This window comes from Nicotiana sylvestris, chromosome 12 (genome assembly GCF_000393655.2).
Source record: "Nicotiana sylvestris chromosome 12, ASM39365v2, whole genome shotgun sequence".
NCBI classification, from domain to species: Eukaryota; Viridiplantae; Streptophyta; class Magnoliopsida; order Solanales; family Solanaceae; genus Nicotiana; species Nicotiana sylvestris.
Genome location: NC_091068.1, coordinates 67,830,863 through 67,857,685, shown reverse-complemented (window position 1 = coordinate 67,857,685; position 26,823 = coordinate 67,830,863). Strand labels below are relative to the sequence as shown.

The following is a 26,823-nucleotide window of genomic DNA, read 5'->3' as shown; positions in this document are numbered from 1 at the left end:
TCACTTTTGCAGTATGTCAACATTAAACTCTTTTATCAATCTCACGGGCGAACCAAATAAGTTTACCTTTAAATTCTTTAGTAAAATGCATTCTCGGATATCGGTGGATTATCAAAAACACTATTACTAGTAGTAGTATACATATAAATGCAGAATGTCAAAAATTATTGTTTTGGCTCCACTAGTTTGATATTACCATCACTAAACTTCATGGTAAGCTTCTGCCATGATCAATAGCACAGTGGCTGTCCATCCAGTAAACAGGCGAGCACCTTTTCCTTTCCCTCTCTTCTGATCATATTGTTCCCACAGATACCCTGTCCGCTGATAGTTCCCAACTATATTTCTGTGATATGTTAAAAATGAAACAGTATGATTGTATACCCCATGTGAGCAGCCACTATGTATAAAGAAAATTACGGAGCAGTTTCAGTTGGGACAACAGCAGTACCTTATCAAATTGCTCCTCAAATCAGTGTAGATAGTTTTGGCTCTTTCTCTGTGTGGTCCAGGCTCTTCAAAATTGAAACAGAAATAAATTGGTTTAATGAACATCTCAAATAAAACAAAGCATCAAGAGTATTCTTGTCCTTGTTCATTTTGTACCTTGAGAGTAGTGATGAAGTGAGGAAACAATCAAATAATTCAAGGGTATCCAGATTGGCCCTCTCCAATACGGAGCGTCATGCTCTGTGTTTCGTTTCATATACATGGAGCTGTAGCATCCAAAACAACAACAGAATAACATTTCTTCAGATGTTCTTAACAAAGAAACTAGGAATGGACAAAATTGTTTGCTGGAGAGTACAACATATTTCAGTCATTGCTATCACCTTGTTTTGGATAAGGATCTCAGCCCATAGTCAGTCCACAAAATGCTCCTATTAGAGATAAGGTCAAGCTGTCTATCAAGTATCCATGAATCCTGAATGAAAATAGGCATGTACGAATCCACAATGACCAGATCAAACAAGAGCAACCAGAAAATTAATAATAAAACTTTAGAGCATTTTACTGCCAGTTGAGCCCCAAAAAAGTGAATATAAATAAAAAGCAAATCACAGTGAACGGCATGTAATATGATATTTGCTCAAATGATGCTTAAGAACTTACTGGTGGAATAAGCCTGAGGATAAATGGGAAAAGGCTCACGTAACCAAGATGAGGAACCAATTGTAAAACAGGCTTTTCTAGGACTTCTCGTACGAGCTCTCGCCTTGGGTAATTGCTGCCAGTCTCCAGTATTTTCCAAGTTAACTGAACCTGAAAGGAAAAGAGCATTCCTGAGGAAAGAGCACACACTACCTCTCAAGAACAAGTCCCTATTTTAATTTGTTTGAATTGTCTTCAAAATTTTATTTATATTATATATTGCAATTACTCTACGAGAGAGTACTGTGTCCAAGTCGTGTATAATGCATTGAAGATGTGATTGATTTTACTTAAAGCTTTTGAATATTAACTAGGTCATAAATAATCCATAAGTATAGTTTGCTAAAAGGAATTTACTTTAAAAAGTAGTAAACTGTCACTTGAACTAGTTGAGAATGACTGTAAACTGGACATTAGCAATGAAACTCAAACTGTTATTCTGTAAATTAATTACTTCAGCTTCTCCAAGTTGGTGCATGTACTTGTGCAAAATCTTTCTTTTTCTGATGATATTGGATAATTATTAGTCAAATAAATACTCATAACAAATAATTGGAACTTACTATCATTAATTATCTATGAAAACTATAAATTGAAAAGGTCAAAACCAATCTAAAGAAAAGCCAAATTGAGAGAACGAGAGTCATTAGAGGCGATAGAGTGAAATTCAAGGTTAGTACATTTAAAGGAAATGGAGCTGGTATAAATAAGTGCAACCCGCAACCCGCCCCGCTATAATTTTAAAAAGATTTGCTTCAACCCGCCCCGCACCCACACCACCCAGCAATTGTGTTCCCCCGCACCTGCATCGTCTCATTGCCATCCCTAACCACATGATAAGATCCTTTCCCAGTCCAATGGTTACTTCAATATGGTATTGTTGTCCAATGGCAATTGCACAGTTTGGTTTAGATTTTGGGGCGGTTAACAAAGTTAGAGTCAATTGGCCTGTAAGCAATACAGATTATTGTTAGGCTAATATCTTTGCTAGAGTTTTTTTGTAAGAAATTATTAGGGTTTCTTCCAGTTTAGAAGAATTTGTATCGGTTTAGCTATTGACCTCCATTCTCATGTTGTAGTTCTCATCTATGTTATGATGGTGGAAAGGAAAATTTGAGCTAGTAAACGCAAAGGATCATGATCTTCAATCTACTTAACAAAATGTGAAAGCACCAAAGTAAGCATGTGTAACAAAAAACCAATTAAAAAAGAAAAAGAGTAACAGCAATTAAGAAGGCTAAACTAAAGTCATGTTACTAAGACTCAGCTAGGTTTCTCATTAGTTCTCTTTTTCCAGAGAAACTTGATTTTTTTCCCTCCGGAAGCATTTTTGAGCTCCTCTTAATTTGAGCATAAGATGCTTAAAGATATCATTTGATATTATTTTGTATTGCACGGTGACTCGTGAGCTTAACAGATTTCAAGATAGGAATTCCTCAATTTGGGTACAAGAGAACAAACTTCAAGATCCAACCTCTCGCACCTTCTCACTGGGGCATCGGTATTCCTCCTCTTTACATGCCCAAACTATCTCAGCCTCGCTTCCCGCATTTGTCCACCACGGAGGCTACTCCCACCTTGCCCATATATCTTTGTCCCTAATCTTATCTCTCCTAGTATGCCCACACATCCATCTAAACATCCTCATTTCCGCTACTTTTATCCTCTGATCGTGTGAGTTCTTGACTGGCCAACACTCGGCCCCATACAACATATTTGGTCTAACACTCACTCTATAGAACTTACCTTTAAGTCTCGGTGGCACATTCTTATCACATAGGACACTGGATGCGAGGCTCCATTTCATCTACCCCGCTCCAATACGATGTGTGACATCATCATCAATCTCCCCATTTCCTTGGATTTTTGACCCAAGATATTTGAAGCTTCCTCTCTTGGGGATGACCTGTGTATCAATTCACTTCCACATCCGCCTCAAAGTGCAATGTGCTAAATAAGGTAAAACAGCATGCATGGAAAATAAGACAAGATTCCAATGAGTTAATCATGGATAAGACCAGGAAGAACCAGCAAAAGTACTTCATCTGAACTTGGTCAGGTTTGGAATGTAGCAAGCACAAATAAAATCTGCATCAATCACATATATGGAAAACTCAGTGGACTCTGCCCCCAAGACATGTTAATATGATAAACCACATACCTTTTCTGTATGATTTCCATAATCACAATAAGCTCCATTGGCACTGTCTAAGTGCATCTGCAACATTAAAAATCATTTGAAAGAATTTTTGACGTTCAATAAGTGCAACAGAGATTTTAAGGGGTGCCTCAGTTATCCTGTTATCATACATAGTTACAATTTAATGCTAAAACCCTATCTGGATAGGAATAATTACGGTTAGGAATTAGAAGATGTTTCACCTTGTTAAGAAGTTCAAAATCTGAGAGCATCTTTGCAGTAAAGCCATACTCCTGCAAGAGTTATTGCAGGACTCAGCAAATTATACAAAAACAATAATGCTTTAAGAAACTTCTGTATTTTAATACCTTTTCAACATCTTTATCCATCTTCAGAAGCTCTGCAATTGAACGCATGGAATTTGCTGCAAGATGCATCCAGCATCTAAGATCCACATGCCGTTCATCTTCATTTGGGTGAGATGCACGTGGATAATCATCTAATCCAGAGGATAATGTCTGTAAAAGCCAAAAATCGTACGTTTTATAGTCGATTCATGCACGAAGCAAAAAGAATCAGCCTCAGGAATGACCTAGGGTGATCACAGCGCACTGATCCTGTAATTGTTCTATAATATGGTTAATTTTGTTCGCGATTCCTTAAGAATATCTTGCCCATTTTTGTTAGGAATATAATTTAGATAATTTGGTAGATATGAACATCTCGGGGATGCAATCCCTACACAGAGTATATCTTACCCAAAAGACAAAAACAACCTAGACAAGAATCATGAACCCCACCAGAAAGTCAGATGCTACTCCTAATTCCTCGCCCAAACTCCTGTGATTAACAGTGACCTTGCTTCCCTTGATGTTTTTACTATCAAAACATTTAACAAGTCACCAACCTCTTCACCTCTTTTCATTTCGGTAGCTCCTTCCTAACCGACATACTCTTCCAATTGATGCAAAAAGATTACTGACTCCGTCCTCGGTACTCTCTCCAAAATTCCCCAAAAGCCTTAAATTGTTGCCATTCATTATGACATCTGGATTTTTGTTCGAGTTTAAATGTGTTCCTCTACCTATTAACTAGACAACAGTACCCTTAACATCTTTGACAGTGTTATACTCCGACTTAGATAGCTACTTTCTTCGATACCATAATTCCCTTCAGATGTATAATCACCTTATTTTTTGAACAACCTTCCTCTAGTCAACTTCCTTTTGTCATTGCAGTCCCTCTACAGACATCTGATCAAAAAAAAATTTTACTTTTGAATCTATATTAAAATAAAAACGCTGAAAGACATTGCTCTCACGCATTCTCAAACTTTTTACTTCTTTTGTAGCTTATTCTCCACACATATTTGTTGATTCCATAAATAGTACTAATAAAAAAAATCCAAGGTCTACTATTGAGTGATTAGGGACCAAATATAGGTCGTCTAATATATCAGAAATTGGAATTAGAGGGGTTCCAGTGGCTTACACTAGGGTGATTAACGACATGTACGATGGAGCTAAAACCCGGGTGAGGATTGCGGGAAGAGACTCGGAATACTTTCATGTGGTAATGGGGTTGCACTAGGGATCAGCTCTTAGCCCGTTTTTATTTGCCTTGGCGATGGATGAACCGACACGTGATGTTCAAGGGGAGGTGCCATGGTGCATGATATTTGCAGATGACATTGTACTGAATGACGAGACGCGATGTGGTGTTAACGCGAGGTTGGAGGTTTGGAGACAGACCGTAGAGTCTAAAGGCTTCAAGTTGAGCAAGACCAAGACAGAATACTTGAATGCAAGTTCAATGACATGACTCATGAAGCGGATGTAGTAGTGATGCTTGATACACAAGTCATCCCCAATCGAGGGAGTTTCAACTACCTTGGGTCAGTAATCCAAGGAAATGGAGAGATTGATGAGGATATAGCACATCGTATTAAAGCGGGGTGGATGAAATGGAGGCTCACATCCAGTATTTTATGTGATAAGAATATGCCACCTAAACTAAAAGGTAAGTTCTATAGAGCGGTAGTTAGGCCGACTATATTGTATGCGGTAGAGTGTTGGCCAGTCAAAACCTCACATGTCCATAAGAAGGTAGCAGAGGATGTTGAGATGGATGTGCGGGCATACCAGGTTAGGTAAGATTGGGAATGAAGTTATTCGGGATGAGGTGGGTGTGGCCTCCATGGAGGATACGATGCGGGAAGCAAGACTTAGATGGTTCGAACATGTGAAAAGGAGAGGCACAGATGCCCTAATAAGGAGGTATGAAAGGTTAGCCTTGATTGGTATGAGGAGAGGTAGAGGTAGGCCAAAGAAGTATTGGGGAGAGGTGATTAGGCAGGACATGATGCTGCTTCATCTTACAGAGGACATGACCCTTGATAGGAGGGTGTGGAGGTCGAGTATTAGGGTGGAGAGTTAGTTGGTAGTCATGCGTTTTTCTTGCCCATACTAGTAGTATTAGTGTTAGTATGTACTTTCTTATTTTTCATATTTATTTTCTATCATTGTCTATTGTTTCTTTCGATTCGGTTTTCTTGTTATCTTGTTGGGGTTATGGTGCTATTGCTTTTTTATTTTTATTGGAGCCAAGGGTCTATCGGAAACAGCCTCTCTACCTCCTCAAGGTGAGGGTAAGGTCTGCGCACACACTACCCTCCCTAGACCCTAATTGTGGGATTACACGGGTTTGTTGTTGTTGTTGGAATTTTTTATATAACCGAAAAATCACCTAGGGTTAGTGGCTGCCCCTCTATCCTTCTCCACTTAAATACCAGACTTTTTTATGTGGCAAGGTTCAAAGCCATGACGTGCGCCAAACCTATGCATTGCGCTACCACTAAGACCAAAGCCCAAAGCCCAGGAGCATATCAGAAATTAGACTTGATGAAAGGAAAAGAAAAATACACATGAAAATGATACTACCTATCCAGTCTTCTGGAAAAAGGAAGCAAAAATACATCAGCAGAGATGTTTTCAGCATAGATATGTTTTAGATCAAAACCTTAGGATTTAGTTCACGGATCGTAGCAGCATCTCTTCCATGCCAGTAATAGCTGCCCAGTTCCTTTCCTGGAATTGCAATACTTAACAGGTTAAAACACATACTATGGTATTAGTAGAACTCATAGAAATATCAGAAACTGATTGGGCGCAGCAACATTGGTTCAGAACCCTGAGGGAAAAGCCTGAGTTAGAAGATATTTATTCTAAATTAAGCCAACAAATTGTTTTCCTCCCCAGGATCAAGGCTTAATTATTTTTACATCGAATAAGGCTATGGGTAAATGGGGTTGTTGTTTCCTAGCTATTCTTTAAGAAAATTAAGAGCAAGAGACCCAACATTGAACCCTTATCTAAACATGGTTAATAATTACAAATTGCTGGTGAAAGCTCAAAGCTACTTCCTAATGATAAAGATTCCTGTTTGATGTAGACCTTGCTGAAATAGTTGCTTTTTTCGTTACATAAAGTGCAGAAAATGGTTTTTCCCCCTATTGAAAATTTTTGCTCTTCCACTGCTGCTGCAGTTTTAAACACTTCATAAAGAAGACTGCAACGTCCAACGGTATTGTCACTTCTGATTTACAAAGGCACAAACTCAAAAGGGCAAACAGATGAATTCAAGCTGACACGTCGCATGATCACCACTAATTCTACACCTAGGAATAAGACAACTCTAAGATCACCAGAAAGCTGAAGGCTATCTTAAATGCTTTCTCAAAATTGTTTACATCCAACATGAAGTTAAGCAGAAACTTAATGACATAGAGGTTAATTTCTTAGCTCATCCAGTAGCAAAAAGAGTAGGTATATCCTTTTGTAAGGTAAATTCACAAGAGAGGAAATTTACCAGACTGGGTTGTGTTAAACCATTTGAACCATGCTTCAAGCCGAACAAACGCCCGGTCCAAGAAGACAGAGATATCACTTGCTTCAGCAGCAGCAAACTTTTCTTTCTTCAGGCTGGAAATTACATCTGCAATGCGAAACTTGTTAATGATTCCACACAAACTGTTCTACGACACCACTGAAAATTGCTTAGCCATACTCGTTATGAACTGATGCAGAAAATTGGGGTCCAATGAAATATGCAACACATAGTATGTTAAGCTAGCTAGAGCAGAACTTGCAGCCAACAGGTGGCAACTGAAAAATGTCACATCGATAGCAAATTGAATATTCCTCATGCTTAAGAGGAAGTTCAAGAAAATGTTCAAGCTCATGAACTGTAAGAAGATACACACTGTTGAAAGTAGATTAAACATCCAAGTGATATAGCGTAAGTGCTTTCAAGTTGACATGCAAATGTACCAGCTCCACATAAAAGCCTGATGTAATCAAATTCGGCACAGTAGACCACCACCACATATACCAATCCTGAATTACTCTTGTAATTCTTTCCGACAGAGAGCGCCATTTTATAGCTTAAAAAATACAACATCATTGTGTCTAATCTTCCTTTCTTGTATCAAAACAGAATTGACACATTTTTTTTGATAACCGAGAAATCCCCACCCCTCGAACCTGTGACGTACGCCTAATCCCACATCACGTTGGGCGCTCTTATCACTTACCATTGATCTAAAGCCCAGGGCCGAATTGACAGATTTCACTCGAAGATACATAAATTTGTTCAGCTATAACCCCAAAACACTCTCCGCCACAAGCACAGTGCAGAGAACATTGGAGAAAGCAGCTGAGCTTTTGAAAAAGACGTAAAAACAGGGCCCACACTCCGCAAAATGACCAATCAACCTGCTATGCCAGCTCTCTTACGAATTTAAAAAGTTCAAAAGGTTTATAACTGCATTGTATGATTAAACTAAAGTAGACAAGATTGAACAAGGCCAGTTAATACATGTTCCACTCACTGAGTCAGTAAAGCGTAAAGCAGTGCTCTTTATCAAGAAATAGTTGGGATTTTGGACTCTGTTAACAAACAAAAAAAAAAAAAACTTCTGAACTTCGGAATTTTAGCATAGATACCTACATAAAATCAAGGGATAATTTCAGAGACATTCCCTCACGTTTTGCGCAATCACACTGTCCTCTCTCGTGGTTTACGATATTACACATACCTCCCTTGTTTGATTTTTTGTGTAACAATTCTTTTAACATATTTATCATCAATATAAACAATTATGATCTTACTAATTTGCCCTTTTCAGTATACTTTTTAATTAAATTTGTAAATAGTTTTTAAAATAAAAATAATTCCTATCTCTGTCACTGTTAAAAATTCCTTTGGGATAATGCTCAAACCTCGTGTCTTGTTTACAAACAATCTAACAAGATCAGGATTCATATAAACATATCAACTTGCATACTATTACAACCTAAATAATATCTACAGGAGTAACAGAATGGCTAATGCTCAGCAAAAACTAAAGTGGTACCGAATTTTTTCCTCTCCCCAAACAAACAACAAAAGGGCTAAACTAGATCATAACAGATTTATCTTCTCAATTAATATTCTCTATCTTTCTTAAATCTTGCCTATTTTTATAGAATCTCCCATCGCACCCACGACACTAAAGAAACCTGCCGAAAGAATCCGACATCGGAAAAGCCTTCTAACGAGAAATAAAAGGAGGGGCTAAACCTGTATATTAATTGAATATACAAAACTGAAGTCAACTAAATAAAAAGCAAAACTAGTAAAACAATGTCTCTTTCCTTTTTTCACAGTGCCATGAGATTCCAATAAAACTAATTGTCAAGAACATAGTACGGTGGAGATTGTCCTGTAGTGTGTGCTCATATCACATCCAATGGCAAGTGATGAGAACTACAAATCAACACTCAAAAAGACTCGGGAGTTGCTGCCCGTGGATGCCCATTATCTCCTCCGGACACTGCTTCCTGTGGCGACTGACGGCCAATGTTCAATCCACCCCCCACCACAAATATTCCTTCCATTAATGCGCCAAGCCATATCCAATTGATTGGACCATGGGGTTGCAGAACTGGATGCAATTCGATTTTGTTTTTCCATAATGGGGGATGGAATAGTAAGGGGAGCGGAAATGAATTTTATTTAAAAAGCTGTTTATTAAATTAATTAATTAAAAATATATATTAAAAAGGGTAAATATTCAGATAATAATTTTTTATATTAATGATTAATATGTTAAAAGAATTGTTACACAAAAAATCAAATAAGGGAGGTATGTGTAATATCATAAATTACGTGGGACGTCAGTGTGCTTGAGCGAAATGTGAGGAGAAGTCTCCGAAATTATTCGTAAAATCAAACTATTAACTGCATTATACAAGGATGAATATCTACCACGAGTTCACATCACATATCCTTGAGGTCCACAATCCAAAAATTGCAAACAAAGCATCCATCATTGGACAATGCAAAGCAAGCTTTAAATCGGATCTAGTTCATCAATCTTATGCTAGATGACAAGGATAGAATCAAATCTTTTATCCAATCCTATACTGCATCAAAGTTTTGGTGGGCAGATTTCGTACACCCTATCGTTGGGAACATCTGTCAAGTGTCACACAACACTTCAGACTCCACCATTGATTTCACATCTCTAACTTTTCTTGAATGTGGCATTACAACAAATATTATACTTCTTTGCATTTGTAATGACATTCTCTCCTCTTTCCTAAACTATTTTCTAGTTTTCTTGTTAACTGCAGAAAGTTACATTGTTCGTAAAAGGCTCTTTAACAGCCTCATTTCGTGTACATAATAGACCATTAGTATATGGGAGGTAAGAGCCCTCCACTTTCACCTAGAGCTATGGCATTGAGGTTGGGAGAGCCTGGTCTAGTACTAAAAGGTGATCTAAGAATGGGATTTGTGCCCTACCCATCCAAAAGAAAATGTATGGGTATCAAAAAATAGGTAGCAAATAGAAAATGGAATTGTCTAGGAATGATGCTGTTTGCTGCCAAATTCAGAGCCGTATCTTTTTTTTGCTTCAGGAAAGTACCAACTCTACGAATCCTCTTAACCAACTAGTGAAATGTTTCCATATCCATTTCAAATTGTTTAAATAAAGAGATTGAGAATAAAAATCCAGATCAGCTATGGCATATAACTTTTGTCTGCAGATTAGATTTTTAACCTCACCCTATCTTTTTCAGCTGTTTTTTCTCTCCTTCAGATTCATTTGTACATCGAAACTTGAAACTCTTCTTCTCAACCAAATGATGGAGACATCACTATTCAGCCTGTTGGTTTTAGCTTCTAATGATACTCAAAATCCATTGATTTAATATTACAAACAGATCATTAAACAAGCGGAACATATGTTCCAGCACTAATGAGAATTTAGTGTATGAATTAACAAGAAGGATATTGAATCAAAGGACAGCACAATGATGCTTGCAAAAATATAATATTAAGAGTCTTCTCCACAAGAATAAAATGTGAATATCTTCTCAAGAGTAGATTCTACAAAAAATTTAGAAATGAATACCGCGCAAGGCCAAAAACAATGTCGGTGGATTTCCATTAGTTGGATGCTGAAGAACAAATTCTTCTGGGACCTTACTGCAAGGTTGACCAGATAGAAGCTTTAGATAGGATTACATGGAAAACTGCGAAATGGTTACCTAAGCTTAGTGGAAGCCATGATATATTACCTTAAGGCTTCAGCACCTAAGATTAGCTCGCGCGGAATCCATCCATCAATATTCATCAGATCCAGCCAATGTCCAATGATATCCAAGCTAATGTAAATATCCCAACGCCTAAAGGTTTCAAGAATCCCCTAATAAGTGCAAATTAGAGGGACTAGAAACCAACTGCAAATATAATTTTTAAGCAGTAGATATGAATAAAAAAATAATAAAAAAACACGAACAAGCAACTGACCAGATTAGCAATTGATGAAAACCTTCATCCCACAGAAAGCCCCTTGGAAAGAAGGGCCTACTTGGAACTGCTGTATATAGCTCAGCAGGCCAGTACAAGACAGAATTATCCCCAGCATTCAGCTGCATGAGTCAGGAGATTGTAGAACTTCGTTAGACATCCAAATGGTTACGATTATTGAACAAATAACTGAAGGACGCTAAGAGCGAAAAAGATTCAACTTCAAGAAGTACTTGTGATCATTAAAAGAACTTTGACGGCCCAGTACTGGTAACGTGAAATGGTTAAAACCAAATATCAACCTAGCCAAATGATTCATTAGTACATCCAAATTCTTGAAGCATATACTTGGTGTGGTGCAGGGCAGAAAATTTAAAGCAGACTGCACACTCATTAGTTTACTGAAGCCAAAGAAACAAGAGAAACAGCAACTTGACTAGATGCTTTGGGGCTTTCTTCTGTTCTTTATTCTTTGAAATATCAAAAGTCATGGCAGGCAACATTAGTATGATGAAGTATATTTTGCAATCAGGTTTAACTAGAACTTTTGCTGTTCTCTGCCCCAAGAGAAGTGCGGATTTGAAGATGAGAGCATAAACATGGGAAGGTTTCCTTGTCCATAGTTCTTCTTGGAACTCTTTATTTTCAAGATTTTAGCAACTTATCCTCTTCTCTCATGGTCTCACCTTTAAGTCTCAAATCAAAATGAAACAGCAGGATATTCCTATAACCACTTAAGCATTAATAGCTGCTAGAGAGCTAGTATGTATAGTATCCCACATTGGTAGAGAAGGGTTTAGCACTATGTAAACACCTTATATAAATAGGTCTAATGTAAGACACAAATGAATACAAGATCTTTCTTCCCATATCTTAAACTCTCACATGGTATTAGAACGAGACTCAACCCAATTTATTATTTACCCAATGATGGGACCCCATCTTATATTGTCCACACTCCAACTGTCATGCCTGGATGTGAGGGGGAGTGTTAAGTTCCCACATTGGTTATGGGATGAGAGTTAGGACTCCTTTTATCATTGTGCATCATTCCGGTGACATCCGGGAAGAAAGACCTCATTGCCGAACAATTTTCCAGCGAATAAATAACTGTTCCGAGGGTTCACCGCTTCCAAGGGTACTCTGCATATACGTACCACCAATACGATCGGAATCCCCGTGCGACCAGAACCAACAAAAATCGCTGTCATTGGACCTCCCACGCGCTCACACGTGCCGACCAGAAGGAGGAATTTTCCAGCGAGATCCAGCCACGTGCCGGCACGTGAGACTCACTCCGGCAAATTCCAGTGAGAACTTTTCATCTTCGGTGATCAACTATTCATTCCGACCCCATCCATTCAAATTCCACCACATCCCAGCGATTCTTTCCAGATTCCAGCAAACTTTTTCAAATTCTAGTGACGGCCAAAATTTTCTATATTCAGGTTTGTTTTTCTGGTTCTTAGTGGTCGCGTGCTCTAATTTCAACCGCTTGAAATTTTCCGACAACATACAGAGTGTTTCCAGCGATTCCTCATTGTTGCAACATTATACGGAGTTGTACCAATATTGTTCGCCCATTTTTTGTTTTCAGCGAGTTTTTGCAAAGTTGGCGTAATTACGAGAGGTTATTTGATTTTTGATTCGAACAAATGGCAATGAATATGTTGAATAGTTGGATGGTTTCTCTACCAAATTATATTGAGTTCCTTCAGTAAAAACTAAAAAGCACGTATCAGACATCTTTTGAGATAGCTTCTGTTGTTGAAACAGGTAATAGCATGACTTGTGTCTCTCACTCTTTTTTTCCAAACTCTTGGGTCATTAATTCAGGTGCATTTAATCACATTTGTGGTAACAAATCTGTTTTCGCTATTATTTCTTACTCTCAATCACTTTCAACAGTTACAATGGCCAATGGATCTCAAACCGTGTTAACTAGAATAGGTCAAGCTAGTCCACTTCCTTTATTACCTTTGAATTCGGTTCTTTATGTTCTTGGTAGTCCTTTTAATCTCAGATCTATCAGTCGCTTAGCCAAATCACTTAATTGCTCTGTTTTATTTCTTGATGACTTGTTTTATACAGGAATGCAGTATGGGACGAATCCTTAGTACCGGGTGTGAATTAAATAGACATTATTATCTTATCCTTGCTAAATCACACGGATTCACATCTTGTCCTCCTTCAACTGCTTAACATTCACCTGATTTATTACATAAATGGTTTGAACATCCTAGTTTATCAAAACTTCGAAAAATGGTATCCAATCCGTCTCACTTGACTCATATCAGCTTAGTAAGCATACTCTCTCACATTTCCCTCTGCATCCTGATAAACGAGTATATTTACCTTTCACTTTAGTCCATTTAGATGTTTGAGGTCCTAGTCACGTTAGTTATACCTTGGGATTCCACTACTTTGACAATTTCATTGATAATTATTCCAGGTGCACTTGGATATTCTTGATGAAAAATTGATCTCAGCATCCAGTAACAAGTACAAATGATTCACGTCCTATGTCAGATCCTTCACCTATTGTGGACTTGTCTCCTTCTAGTCTATCGATCACACTTTGGAAAGATAATCGATTCACTCTTAATCCCAACCCCCATTACATTGGTTTGAGTTATCATCGTTTATCATTACCCCATTATGCCTTTGTATCATCTTTGTCCTCTATTTATATCCCTAAGTCCACAGGTGAAGCGCTATCTTATCCTGGATAGCGACATGCTATGATCTAAGAGATGTCTTGCTTTACATGCTAGTGGCACTTGGAAGCTTGTTCCTCTTCCTTTAGGAAAATCTACTGTTGGTTGTCATTGGGTTTATGTCGTCAAAGTTGGCCTGGACGGCCAAGCTGATCGGCTTAAGGCTCGTCTTATTGCCAAAGGGTATACTGAGATATTTAAGCTTGCTTACAGTGATACTTTCTCTCCTATGGCTAAAGTAGCATCTATTCGCCTTTTTCTATCCACTCATGTTGTTCTCCATGAGAGTGCGAAGGACGGTGTCTATTTCAGATAACCAGTTCGGGTTCATGTCGGGGCGATCTACCACAGAAGTTATCCACTTTATTAGGAGGATGATGGAACAATACAGGGATAAGAAGAAGGATCTCCACATGGTGTTTATCGATCTAGAGAAAGCGTACGACAGGGTTCCTAGGGAGGTCCTATGGAGATGCCTAGAGGTTAAAGGGGTCCCGGTTGACTACATTAGGGTGATTAAAGACATGTATGATGGAGCTAAGACTCGGGTTAGGACAGTAGAAGGCGACTCCGACCATTTTCCGGTTGTTACGGGGTTGCACCAAGGGTCTGCGTTCAGCCCTTTCCTATTTGCCCTGGTGATGGATGCCATAACACATCATATTCAAGGGGAGGTGCCATGGTGCATGCTATTTGCTGATGACATAGTCCTAATTGACGAGACACGACGCGGCGTCAACGAGAGGCTAGAGGTTTGGAGACATGCCCTTGAGTCTAAAGGTTTCAGGCTGAGCAGGACGAAGACGGAATACCTCGAGTGCAAATTTGGGGCCGAGCCGACGGAAGCAGGAGTGGAAGTGAGGCTCGACTCTCAAGTCATCCCTAAGAGGGGTAGTTTCAAGTACCTTGGGTCAGTTATTCAGGGGACCGGGGAGATCGACGAGGATGTCACACATCGTATAGGGGTGGGGTGGATGAAGTGGAGGTTAGCAACGGGAGTCTTGTGTGACAAGAAAGTGCCACCATTACTAAAAGGTAAGTTTTATAGAGCAGTGGTTAGGCCTGCTATGTTGTATGGGACCGAGTGTTGGCCGGTTAAAAATGCACACATCCAGAAGATGAAAGTAGCAGAGATGAGGATGCTGAGGTGGATGTGCGGGCATACAAGGATGGACAAGATTAGGAATGAAGATATTCGAGAGAAGGTGGTGTGGCCCCCATGGAGGACAAGATGCGGGAAGCAAGACTCCGATGGTTCGGGCACATTCAGAGGAGGAGCACTGATGCACCAGTGAGGAGGTGTGAGCGACTGGCTGTGGTGGGCACGAGGAGAGGTAGAGGGAGACCTAAGAAGTATTGGGGAAGGTGATCAGGCAGGACATGGCACGACTTAGGATTTCTGAGGACATGACCCTTGACAGGGAATTGTGGAGGTCGAGCATTAAGGTTGTAGGTTAGGGGGAAGTTTGTGAATATTACTACAGCGCACTAGAGGGAGACTAGCCATTTAGGAGTTAGACTTAGGATGTTACTGATCAGCTACTGATGCAGGGCTGTATCTGTTGGATATTAGTATACCTTACATCCTTTTCGTATTTCCTATATTTCTTATATTGTTGTTATTTTGTTATTTTATGTTATGTATTTTATGTTATTTACTATGAGTCTATTGATAGTACTAATATATTGTCTCTTGTTGCTCTCTTGAGCCGAGGGTCTCCTGGAAACAGCCTCTCTGCCCCTCGGGGTAGGGGTAAGGTCTACGTACATATTACCCTCCCCAGACCCCACTTGTGGGATTATACTGGGATGTTGTTGTTGTTGTTGGTTGTTGTTCTTCATTAGCCTTTTTATCCGTTGGACATCAAGAATGTTTTTCTCCACGGTGATCTTGAGGATCTAATTTATATAGAACAACCACCTGATTTTGTTACTCAGCCGAAGTCTCGTGGTCTTATATGTCAATCGTGCAGGTCACTCTATGGTTTGAAACAGTCCCCTCAAGGCTGATTTGGTAAATTCGACATAGTTATTCAAGAGTTTGGCATGACTCGTAGTAAAGTTGATTACTCTGTGTTTTATCAGCATTCTGCTCCTAATCTGTGTATTTATCATGTGGTTTATATTGACGATATTGTTATTACTAGCAATGATCATGATGGTATTACTAATATAAAGCAACATCTCTTTCAGCATTTCCAGACTAAGGATCCGAATGTTAAGCTTCTGCTAGGACAGGGGGAGCCTCTTAGCGGTCCTAAAAGATATAAGAGGCTGGTTGGCAAATTAAATTACCTTGACATTTCTTTTCCGGTGAGTGTGGCAAGTCAATTTATGGACTCTCCCTATGATAGTCATTAGGATGCAGTTATCCGCATGTTTCTGTTATAAAATCAGACAAAGGGCTACTATTCGAGGATCGAGGCCATGAGCAGTTAACTGGATACAAAGATGCTAATTAGGCAAGATCATCTTCTGATAGACGTTCTATGTTTGGATATTATTTTTTAGTAGGAGATAATTTAGTCGCTTGAAAAAACAAAAAACAGAATGTGGTTGCTTGATCTAGCGCAGAATCAAAATATCAAGCAATGGTTGTGACAACATGTGAGCTATTTTGGATCAAACAGTTGCTCAGAGAATTAAAATAATTTGTGTGAGTTGCCATTCATATTGCGTCAAATCTAGTATTCCACGAAAGGACTAAACACACTGGGATTGACTGTCACTTGTCACTTCACCGAAAAGAAGATACTCTCCGAAAATATTGTTACATAGTTTGTGAAGTCAAATGTTCAGCTTGCAGATATTTTCACCAAATCCATCATTGGTGCTACATGAGTTATATATATAAAAAGCTCGGTACATATGATTTATATACATCGGCTTAAGAGGGAGCGTTAGAGTTAGTATGTATACTAGTATGTATAGTGTCCCACATTGGTAAAGAAGAGTTTAGTACTATGTAAACACCTTATACAAATAGGGCTACTGTAAGACAAATGAATACAAGAGAAATTCTTTCTTCCCATATCTTAAACTCTCACAATAGCACCATTCCTAAAATCAACCCTTCGTAACTAACTAATGTAGCTCTTAATTGCAGTATCGCCTGAGCATTCTTGCAGTAAGCAAGCGTAGAAAAGAGACATATAGTTACTTGAGTAACTTCCCTTATGTGGCTATTCTTTTATAATAGAGAAATACCCGAGGGCCAATGGCACACAATGTTAAACTCGGTAGATGATGGGCCCACCCCTACCCTTCTCCACTTAAATACTTGGTTTTTGTTTGTGGCAGAGTTCGAACCTGTGATGTGCGCCTAATCCACTTATCTACTTACACACATTGCACTCTTACCACTAGACGAAAGCCCTTATGTGGACAATTTTTTAGGCCCTTACTTTATTTGTTGGTGCATTTGAGGCTCAGATATGATGATAAGTTCTTGATCATAGAGCTAAGAGACATTTCTGGCATAGTAGAGATAGATAACAAAGTTACTTAAAACTGATCATTGGGTTGGTATTGTACATGTCACGAGTTTATTAAAATAGCAGGGAACCAAAACTAAAATATCTTACAGTGGAGGTTGATGGAAGCCAAATCTTTGATTGGCCGAAGAAGTAGCCAATCCCACCCAACATGTTCCCCAGAGCAACCTTACCAACACTCTCAGATTCCAAACCAAGCTGAAAAGATAAGACGTAAACATTTCAGCATTTTATATTTATATACATGGATATGTTGCATCACGGAAGTTAATACAAGGAAAAATAGCTTCCAACTGCAAGTAATACTGCATCTGAAAGGTGGTACAATTAGGTCATCAGCTCGATAGACATTCATATTTCTCCTAGCATCTGAAAGAACTTGTAGAGTACTCAAAGATTGAATTCAGTCCATGTAATCAAATACATAGTAAAATTGAGAGATGTATTGATAGAAATAGAACAACTATATAACTATATAGATGGTGTTAGGAGCAGTGAATTGCTTGAGTAGGCCTACTTTCCCAGATCCATACAACGTATAGTATAGTAGTACAACATATTAGTTTCAGTTAAAATATCCGCATTTATGCACGCATGATGTAACTTACCCAAGTCTATGTTGTATATATTTGTGTGGTACAAGTAATTCAGTTAAATAAACTTACTCATGCACATCACATGAACTGCAAATAGCATAATAGAATAATATATGCCTTCAGGTGAATTCCAGGTGCGCTTTGGGCGAAGGGTATCAGAGGAACTTGCAGAACAGAAGTATCCCACCATCACAAATAGAGACAGTTTCCGAGAGTAGATAAAATTAAAATTTGACTGTAGCTTTTAGTATATTCTAGTGTTTCAGTCCTCTTTATAATAAAGACATAGTAGTTTATAATCCATTTTCGAACTGAGAATAGGTCAGATCTAACATCCGAATACGATTTGTTACAAAAATTTTGGACAGAGATTATATGCCAAGCTAACAAAATGTTAGAATATGAGGACAAGCAAAATCATCAATGACTGTTCGATACCTCATCAGATAGGCTAAAGCATTTCTTAAACTTATCATCGAACTCCTTTTGCTTCTCAGATAGTAAACTGGTCAGCGATATACCTGGAATGATGGAAAGAGTTTTATTTAAAGAATGAGGAAAGGAATGGTACATATAAGATAGACAGTTTCCTCAAAACTGAACATGATACACATAAAACATTTCCATTCTGGTTTAATAGACATTTTCAGTGAAAGAAAAGTTAAAGATAACATTTCCTTGGCTCCTACAATTAGACAACGGCGACCAACATCAAACTTCAAATGGAATATGGGACATGGCAGAAAAATTGGGCAATGCTTAACTTTCTCCTATTTCAGATATGAAAATTCAGTACCGACTCCGACACTCATATTTAGTCTTAATCCTGTATAAGCAATGAGGAATATATATTGTTATTCCAGGGTCAATCAGGAAAATTCACATTCTAGACACCATCCTGAGAATCTAGCAACTGAATTCCACTATCCTTTGTTTTGGAGAAGTCTAGCTGGGGCATGGTATTAAGGGTCATAACCCTTCAAATTACTGTTTTTCTGGCTCTGGCAAAAAAGCTAAGTGGTGAAACGCCAAAAGCCACCAATATCAAGCACACTTTCATATTATGCTAGTCCTCAATCTTGGAAGTGAAACAAAGCTCAGAACCATATATTTAGATACACTGAAAGAGAGTTCCATAGTTCTTGTTTTGGTAAATGCTATGACTATTGCCTAGGATGTGGTATTAGGGGTAGGCATAACCCTTCAACTAGAGGTTTTCCTAGCAAAGAAGCTAAGTGGTGAAAGCGAAAAGCCACTAGTGTCAAACGCTCGTTCATATTATGCTAGTGGTCACAGGATTCATTTTCTCACCAAAACTTTCCTGCACGACACTCAAGTCACTTGACTCAGCCTTTCACTCAACAGAAGTTCGTTAAGGAGTTGGCATTATTTTCAGGCAATCTTCCAGCCTTTATGTTAATTATCAATTACAAAAAGGACTCACAAGTTGGCAATGTTTACAACACTCGATGCCTTAGCCATCAGCCAGCCATGGACATATATTCTACCAATGACAGTTACAAGGAACAAGGGGACACTTGGCAGATAATAAGTTAATCTTAACATGCAGTTGGCATCCCCAACTACTAGGCAACATTTTAGGGAATTCAATGGTCCAACAAAATCCATATGTCACCATGGCACATGTCTAGCTCAGACAATTGCCAACAGCCATCAGGATAGAATTAGCCTTCAACTATCTAACTGCCCCATGTGCCAGGATTGCCTGTGTCAATTGCCAACCTTGGCGCCTAATTGCCCATTTTTGGCATCAAGTGACAAGCCTTAACATTCATGCTGCACGCATGTCTTGTTTTGCAAGCCCCGCACATGCTGAACGCCCATGTCATTCACATGTCGCATGCACATGAGCCCATGTGACCATATCCGCACTTGGCACTTGCTAAAAAAATTGTGGTTTGTTATCAGGTGGACAAACAAATCATAAATCTTTTTTTTACTAGAGTGTAGGTCAACATTACATATATACCTCCTATGACAAATCATTGGTTTCCAATATTTAATCCCCTTTGACCTGCATCTCATATTTCTCTCGCTTCAGTGGAAAGGATGATTTCTACTTTCCTCATTAGTTACATGTTATGGTCAACATAATTTTCCAGGAAAAAAAACTAATATTTCCATTTTTTTTTTGGGGGGGGGGGAGGGGGGGGATTTAAATGTAAGCCGGAATAAGCTGGAAAAACTAATATTTCAACTTTCAAAAAAATTCCTTTTTTATGCCAATCATATTCTAATGAAGTAGACACAGCATAAACCTGTTAGCCTGCTAAGCCGTTCTTCAACTCTTGAATCACGAGTACTGGTCCCAGAAAGAAAAACAATGTCTGCTCTGAAAGGAATCCTAGCAGAGATCTGGATTAAAAAGAAAATCTACTTACAGAATATAAAATCAGCAGAAGTGCAGGAAGTGTTGGTAACTGTCTCAAGGTACCTGAAATACTAAAATGCTGGGAGAATCATCAGATGAATCCGAAAGCAGCAAATGGCCAAATTTTCTTGCCTAATCCAACATGGACAAAAAGCAAGCAATTACAGGCTAAGGGGCTAACTACATAAGTTAAAAGGCAAAGATAACTTCCAAAAATGTAGCAAAGAAAAATATGATTAGAGGCATACTTGGACTGCCAAATTTGCCAGGACAAGATCAGATAAATTGTGAATGTGAGGCGTCTTGAAACCAGAATAATGTACTTGAGAAACATCCTACAAGAAGCATTTCAAATAAAAATCCAACTGCAGATAAATGCTTATGATGAGACCACCTGCTGAAAACTTTGAAAATCTCAACATTTTGGGAGATGGATAATGTCAATGACAACGGAACTATTACAGTTTTGGCATCTGCGAGGTTTGGGTAAGGCAAAAAGGAAAATCTGGAATACCATTCCTTGCCTCTCTACCTCCACCAGTAGGGGTAAGGTCTGCGTATTTACCCTCCCTAGACCCCATAATGTGGGATTACACTGGGTATGTTGTGTTGTGTTGGAAAACCAGTCCTTCAGTGTTTTGGAGGACTATTTGGAAATAAAGGAACACGAGTTTTTAAAAGCAAATTGGAAACTGTAATAACCATGAGCATAGTTGTATATCTTCTCTCCTTAAGTCTAATATGGCCCTTTCAAATGACACTGAGGCCATGATTGATTTTCTAAGCTCATTACAGAACTCGTAATGTAGTCCCCTGCAATTATTTCTACAGCACTTATTGCTGATTTTAATATACTACTTTTAACAATAAAAAACGAAACAAAAGAATTAAAAGAGAGTCATGGAATAGAAGGCAGAATTACCATTTCAGTTCTTATACTGTTAAAAGATAAGGTACAGATTTGAAATCAATGAAATGTTCTAAAAAGGTTATAATCAAAGCATAAGCTATCATTCTAGAACTAGCAATGAACTACAGGAAAACAAAATTATGCCAACAGAGGGTACTCTGTCATGCAGCTTTCACGAAAGATAGAAATAGCAACATAATCACAGTTTCTCCCATATAATTACTACACCTCAGCGCAGAAGGGATCAGGTTCTTCTATATAGTCATCCATGCTCTAAATGACCAGAACACAAGCCACCTTAAGAAGCACATAAAACGCTAGAATCCCTTGCCTTATATGGAGCTTATGGTAGGTAAAATTTACTGATAAAAGCAGTGCATCCATATGTAAAAGGTGTTAAGGATACAACTAAAAGCTGACCACAGCCGTCGGTATCAGCCTAACTTTGGTATAGAGCAACCTAAACACCAAATGTACATTCAAACAACAACAACGACCCAGTAAAATCTCACCGGTGGTGGGGTCTGGGGAGGGTAGTGTGTACACAGACCTTACTCCTACCCGGAGGGAGTAGAGAGGTTGTTTCCGAAAGACCCTCGGCTCAAGAAGACGAAGAGAGAAAAGAGACAATATATCAGTACCATCAATAGAAACCCAAGGAATAATAACAGTATCATAAAAATCAGAAAATAGATGAAAAGCAATAGCAATAACCAGTAAATAGACCCGACACTATGAAAAACGAAATAGTCCAATACAACATTAACCACTAGCAGTCTAAGACAAAAATCCTATCAGACTAGCCTCACATAGTTACGAAGTAGAAATAGGTGCAAATACCTCCTACCCTACAACCGTAATACTCGACCTCCACGGCTTCCTATTAAGGTACATGTCCTCGGAAATCTAAAGTCACGCCATGTCCTGCCTGATTATCTCTCCCCAATATTTCTTAGGCCGCTCTCTACCTCTTCTCGTGTCTTCCAAGGCCAGCCGCTCACACCTCCTCACCGGTGCATCTGGGCTTCTCCTCAAATGTCCATTCAAACAGTTGTTGTCAAAAGCGAAAAGATCTAACCTCTAGGTCTACCGGCTTGGGGCATTAAGCACAAGTGCAATCACTATTGGCTTTAGTTTTAAAAAAGGCACAATCAAGAAAAAAAATAAAAATATATATGTAATGCAAGAAAAATGTAACAAATCCATTCATAATTTTCCTTCAACATTTAATATATCTAATTGTTTAGTACAACCCCATTCAAGATTAACTCATAGGCTTAATGCCTTGGCTACACTGAAGCAAAGCTTAAGCAAGGCAAAGTGCCCTTCCTGAAGTTTCATAAGCTTCAGGGCTCAAGCTTAAATGAGTCTTTGACAAAACTGCATTCAAATTTGACTAGTTTCTTCCTTTGGCTAAGTTTTTTTTGCAGTTAATTGAACAATGTGGTAGAAGAAAAGGCATATCTCCACCTGAGCAAAGATTACATCCTTTCTTCTATTAACTAGAACCACTGAACAGGAGCAGAAACTTGGACACCAACATTCTAATTCTACTACAGAAAAATATGAGGTTCCTTCAAAGATTGAGAAATAGATTTCCCGCTCATCTATTTATTGAAAGGACTGAAAATGCAAAGCATGATATATCAGCAATTTCTCTTTCTTGCCTTTACACTCATCCAAAAATCAGGAATACCTTTATCCTCCTAGCGACGTACTCTCCTCATTGCAGTCTTTAACTCCCTACCAAGCAAAACCCTTACATTAACCATCATCCTTAACATAGCTCAGTCAAGTCAGTTTTTGGTTTGAATTGGGACTTTAGACACATTTCTCTCCAATTCAATTATCTGGGTTACTTCACCCTGAGCTCACACTAAATTAACATATTCCTGTGTCCATCTTCATGTGAACCAAAGAATAGCCCTCTAAGTTATATTTTGTAATGAAGCCATTAGCATCCTAACCAGCAACAAGACTCTAAAAGCTGAATGTGACAAACAAATGGAAAGAGCATTCTGTGTGCAATCATACCTGAAGACTACAAAAGATCTCCTAGGCTCCTACTTAGCAAGTCCTTATATAGCAGCACAAATGGAGGACATAAAACCCTCCTATAAGAAAACAAAAAAGGGAAAATAAACCAGAAAGATCGCTCAAACTAGCATTATCACTTTAAAAGTTCAGTATCCTCTTCTTTTTGACAAATCAGTATCTGTATAAAATAATAAGCCCACAAAGATCAGAAGAGCTATGGAAGATATACATAAGGCAATAGTTTCAGAGAACTGCATCAATAGATGCATAATCATGGCAAGATTGAAGACAACTGAAATCATTAACTTTTCAATTGCAACTGAAAACCAGTCAGCAAACTTACCTCTGACAATAAGTGAAGCTGCCAGTCTCCAGTGTCACTACGTGATCCTGACGCCAATACAGAATCATCATGAATATCCAGGACTCCTCTACCCAAATTAAAACTTTTTCCTCCTTCATCAGCCATGTAAAAAAACAAGTGTGCGGTGTTTAACATTTCATCATCGGGTATAGATCTGTGAAGAATTTAACGGTAAATTGTATAAGGGACACAAAGCATGAAAAAAAAAAATTAAATCCATGTATTATCATTAGACTGCAGGTGGAAATACAGCTTTTTCAGAAACAAAAATAGTTCATGTTTAGGTGGTCTTTGGTGCCAAAAGTAACTTGAAACGCAAATGCAGCAGATTTCTAATAAGAGAAGGCAATACTCTGATTAAGGTCTCTTGAAGCTCGCATGCTTTTAGAGAGGAGAGACAGACATTTGGTGCATGATAATGGAGAAAGTAGTATATGATTGTTAACATATCATCTGTGAAAAATAGAAAAAATAAAGGTAAAAATAAGCAATAGTTGCAATAACTACTCCTACTACTGCTTTAAGAATTTGGCCCCACAAAATAAACTTTTCAGAGTCCAGGCAATCTGATCTCATCCAGCAATTTTACCAAACATTTGACCAGTGCATGTTAATTGTTAGGCCCACCTTAAGTTTAAAATATGCCATCGCTCTTGAAACTTATTATTCAACGCGAAATTATCTTAGATATATCTTCCAAAAAATTCTGCCAGCTAAGCTATTATTACTTGTCAGACACATTCACAAACTAGTAACGAACAAGGAAGGAGTAGCTGATGAAATCTAGCCAACCTTTTCTTTCAATTGCCAAGAGGATCACTCAATCAATCAACTACACCTATATCATCATTAACTGCTAAAAAACCAAAAGATGAATTTTGATCTGCAGCAAATAACAAAGCTTTCCATAAGATGGTGTAACGTGCTATTTCCTTACTAGAACCTAGAGGACCAAATTCTAAACATACTTTCACCTCACAACCACTAGAGCCATGTATAGGCATGTCAAGCTCAAGAAGGGAATATTATGAGAGATGGTAAGGAGAAGTACTCATTGCTCTGCGCTCCAATTCGAACAGCCCAGTCTCCGCCATAGCCACTACCATGGCCCTTCGATTTCAGAAAGCTAGTTGTCAAGGACATTGTCTGTTCAGTCAGAACCTGATGTCCATAATCCCGTCCATTATGACTAGTCCATCCATATTGTTTCAACTCATCTGAATCTTGGCATACATGACGCATGAAATACCTCCCGTCCTTCACTCCAATCCACATTAAACCAGCAACTAATGATTGTGGAGTCCTGCAAATTGTAAGAACATACCAGTAGAAGTTTTATAATAGAGTACTTTAGCATATAAAAAAGCAAGAACCATGTAACATCACAAACTATAGAGAGCATGATAGAAGAGTTGCCCTACTCAACACCAGAAATTATGGACATCCCTATTGTCAGTAATACTTCTATATAAATCAGACAGTGGCATGGAACTTGATGCATCAACAATTTCATTGCCTAGACAGAAAATGCTCAATTGTGACACAATTAGTTGTTGAAGTGTGCCCATAGTTGAACCAACAAGGTCTATTCAAAATAGTTGAACCAGCAGAATATCAGGCATTATAGCACTCTATTTATGAGAAACATCCTTCACAACAAAAACAAAAAACCCAGTGTAATCCTACAAAGTAGGGTCTGGATCCTTCTGTTTCCCCGACTCCAAATATTTAAACGGAAATGACCAACTATTATGCAATTACTGCAAAACTTAGCCATGTTTTTGTGCAATCTTTGCACCAGATTTCACAGCTTGTCAGTTGTTGCATTCATTCGCTGCATGATATTACGAATTAGGTCCAGCGAGGTTAAATAACAGCATAACTTTGTAAGATACTTTCTTCAGATTATGTCAATAGAAGATGAACTTGTTTTATTTTTAAGCTAGAGTGACAATAACCAAAGAAATAATACCGTTCACATTAATTCTAAAACATTTTTCTCTACCAGTCCACATTAACTCTACGATTATCTTATAATGTCAAAAGATACCATTCGATTCCTTATGTAATCCTTTCATCTCTTACTTTATGTAACCTTTATTGAGTTAGGATGTCCCAGGATTCCAGTATATCACATTAAATAAGCATTTTATATCATCTTTAAAGCTACAGCGCATTGACCACTCTTTTCCATGTTTTTGTTGTACAATTTTCAATATTTGAGTCCTTTTATTTCAACAAATGCAGGACCAAGAAACTGGCATGGCCTAGGTCAGTAACCAAATATTAAATCACAAGCCACTAATGAGAAAGAACCTGAGTCATGGATAATTGAATTTTTTTAAAAGAAGGGGAAAAAGGCACCATCATAACGCAGACAATACACCAAAACCTTAAACTTTATTGAATCCTTAATTCTTACCTTCTAGCTTAAGATACAACAGGTAGTACTACCGTTATGTCTCAATCACAAATTAGACGGTTCAACTTTATGATTCCGCAAAGTCCATTCCGCTCTATTTGGATAGGCTTCATTCCAATATTATTGTAAGCATATATCTATATTTACTAGTTTTATACTATCAATATACCATATGAGCAGAATATATTATTACCTTGCACGAACTCCGAAATAAACTTGAGGCCTGTAAGTACCCCAGTATAAGCTCTCTCTATGCTCTCCTTGAAACTGCCTCAAAATGTATAAATTATCAAAAAAATAAAATGTCAATGGAGAAGGAAACAAATATTCAGTATTTAATTTACCATTGGAAGATCCGTTAGTTTTGGAGCTGGAAGTGGAGTGATCACTCTGGGTTTTTGAGGTTTCTCCATGGGATTAACGATCGGATAAATGAAAAAGAGTGCGATCACAAAGGAAATAATCCCAAACCCTAGCAGGAACTTGAGGTTCACATTGAAAATGCGAATTAAGCTGTTATTTCTTGTTTTATCCTTTCGTAGTTTTGGATTGAGAGGACTGAGAATTGGGGCATTTTCGGCGGAAGATTTCGAAGCTCTGCTTCGAGTACTTCCCCGTGAAGTTCCCGCCATTGTTGGCCGTTTGTTTCCAGTTTCGCCGTCTGTGACGGATACTGGGAGTGAAGAAGTGAAATGGTAGAGGAAGAGGACGTTGAATTGTTCAGAAACGGTCTTGGGCTTTG

General features: G+C 38.3%; 1 protein-coding gene across 2 annotated transcripts; it reads right to left on the bottom strand.

Annotated features, from left to right (window-relative positions):
- LOC104228399 (mannosyl-oligosaccharide glucosidase GCS1) lies at positions 1-26,823 on the bottom strand. 2 transcript variants are annotated; one of them, XM_009780856.2, is made up of 22 exons: positions 26,426-26,822; positions 26,275-26,348; positions 24,711-24,962; positions 23,639-23,813; positions 20,597-20,683; positions 20,412-20,480; positions 20,236-20,332; positions 18,395-18,477; positions 17,451-17,558; positions 11,150-11,271; positions 10,918-11,025; positions 10,752-10,825; positions 7,160-7,285; positions 6,311-6,378; positions 3,661-3,810; positions 3,535-3,585; positions 3,314-3,370; positions 1,114-1,263; positions 834-925; positions 607-716; positions 452-515; positions 1-346 (listed from the first exon to the last, which is right to left on the bottom strand). In XM_009780856.2, the coding sequence occupies exons 1-22, from the start codon at positions 26,711-26,713 to the stop codon at positions 202-204; spliced, it is 2,550 nt and encodes an 849-aa protein (XP_009779158.1). In that variant the 5' UTR covers positions 26,714-26,822; the 3' UTR covers positions 1-201. The 2 variants fall into 2 exon arrangements, 1 of the variants encoding a protein (XP_009779158.1); XR_011404229.1 differs by lacking the exons at positions 1-346; positions 452-515; positions 607-716; positions 834-925 and adding an exon at positions 2,899-3,058 and having other exon boundaries at positions 1,175-1,263; positions 26,426-26,823.

Coding starts and splice junctions, on each gene's coding strand:
- LOC104228399 (XM_009780856.2), bottom strand. CDS start 26,713: ATGGCGGGAACTTCACGGGGAAGTACTCGAAGCAGAGCTTCGAAATCT. Junction 20,333..20,411: donor CCAGCATTTTAGTATTTCAG/GTACCTTGAGAC, acceptor TTTTTAATCCAG/ATCTCTGCTAGGATTCCTTT. Junction 11,026..11,149: donor TTTCATCAATTGCTAATCTG/GTCAGTTGCTTG, acceptor TGAAACCTTTAG/GCGTTGGGATATTTACATTA.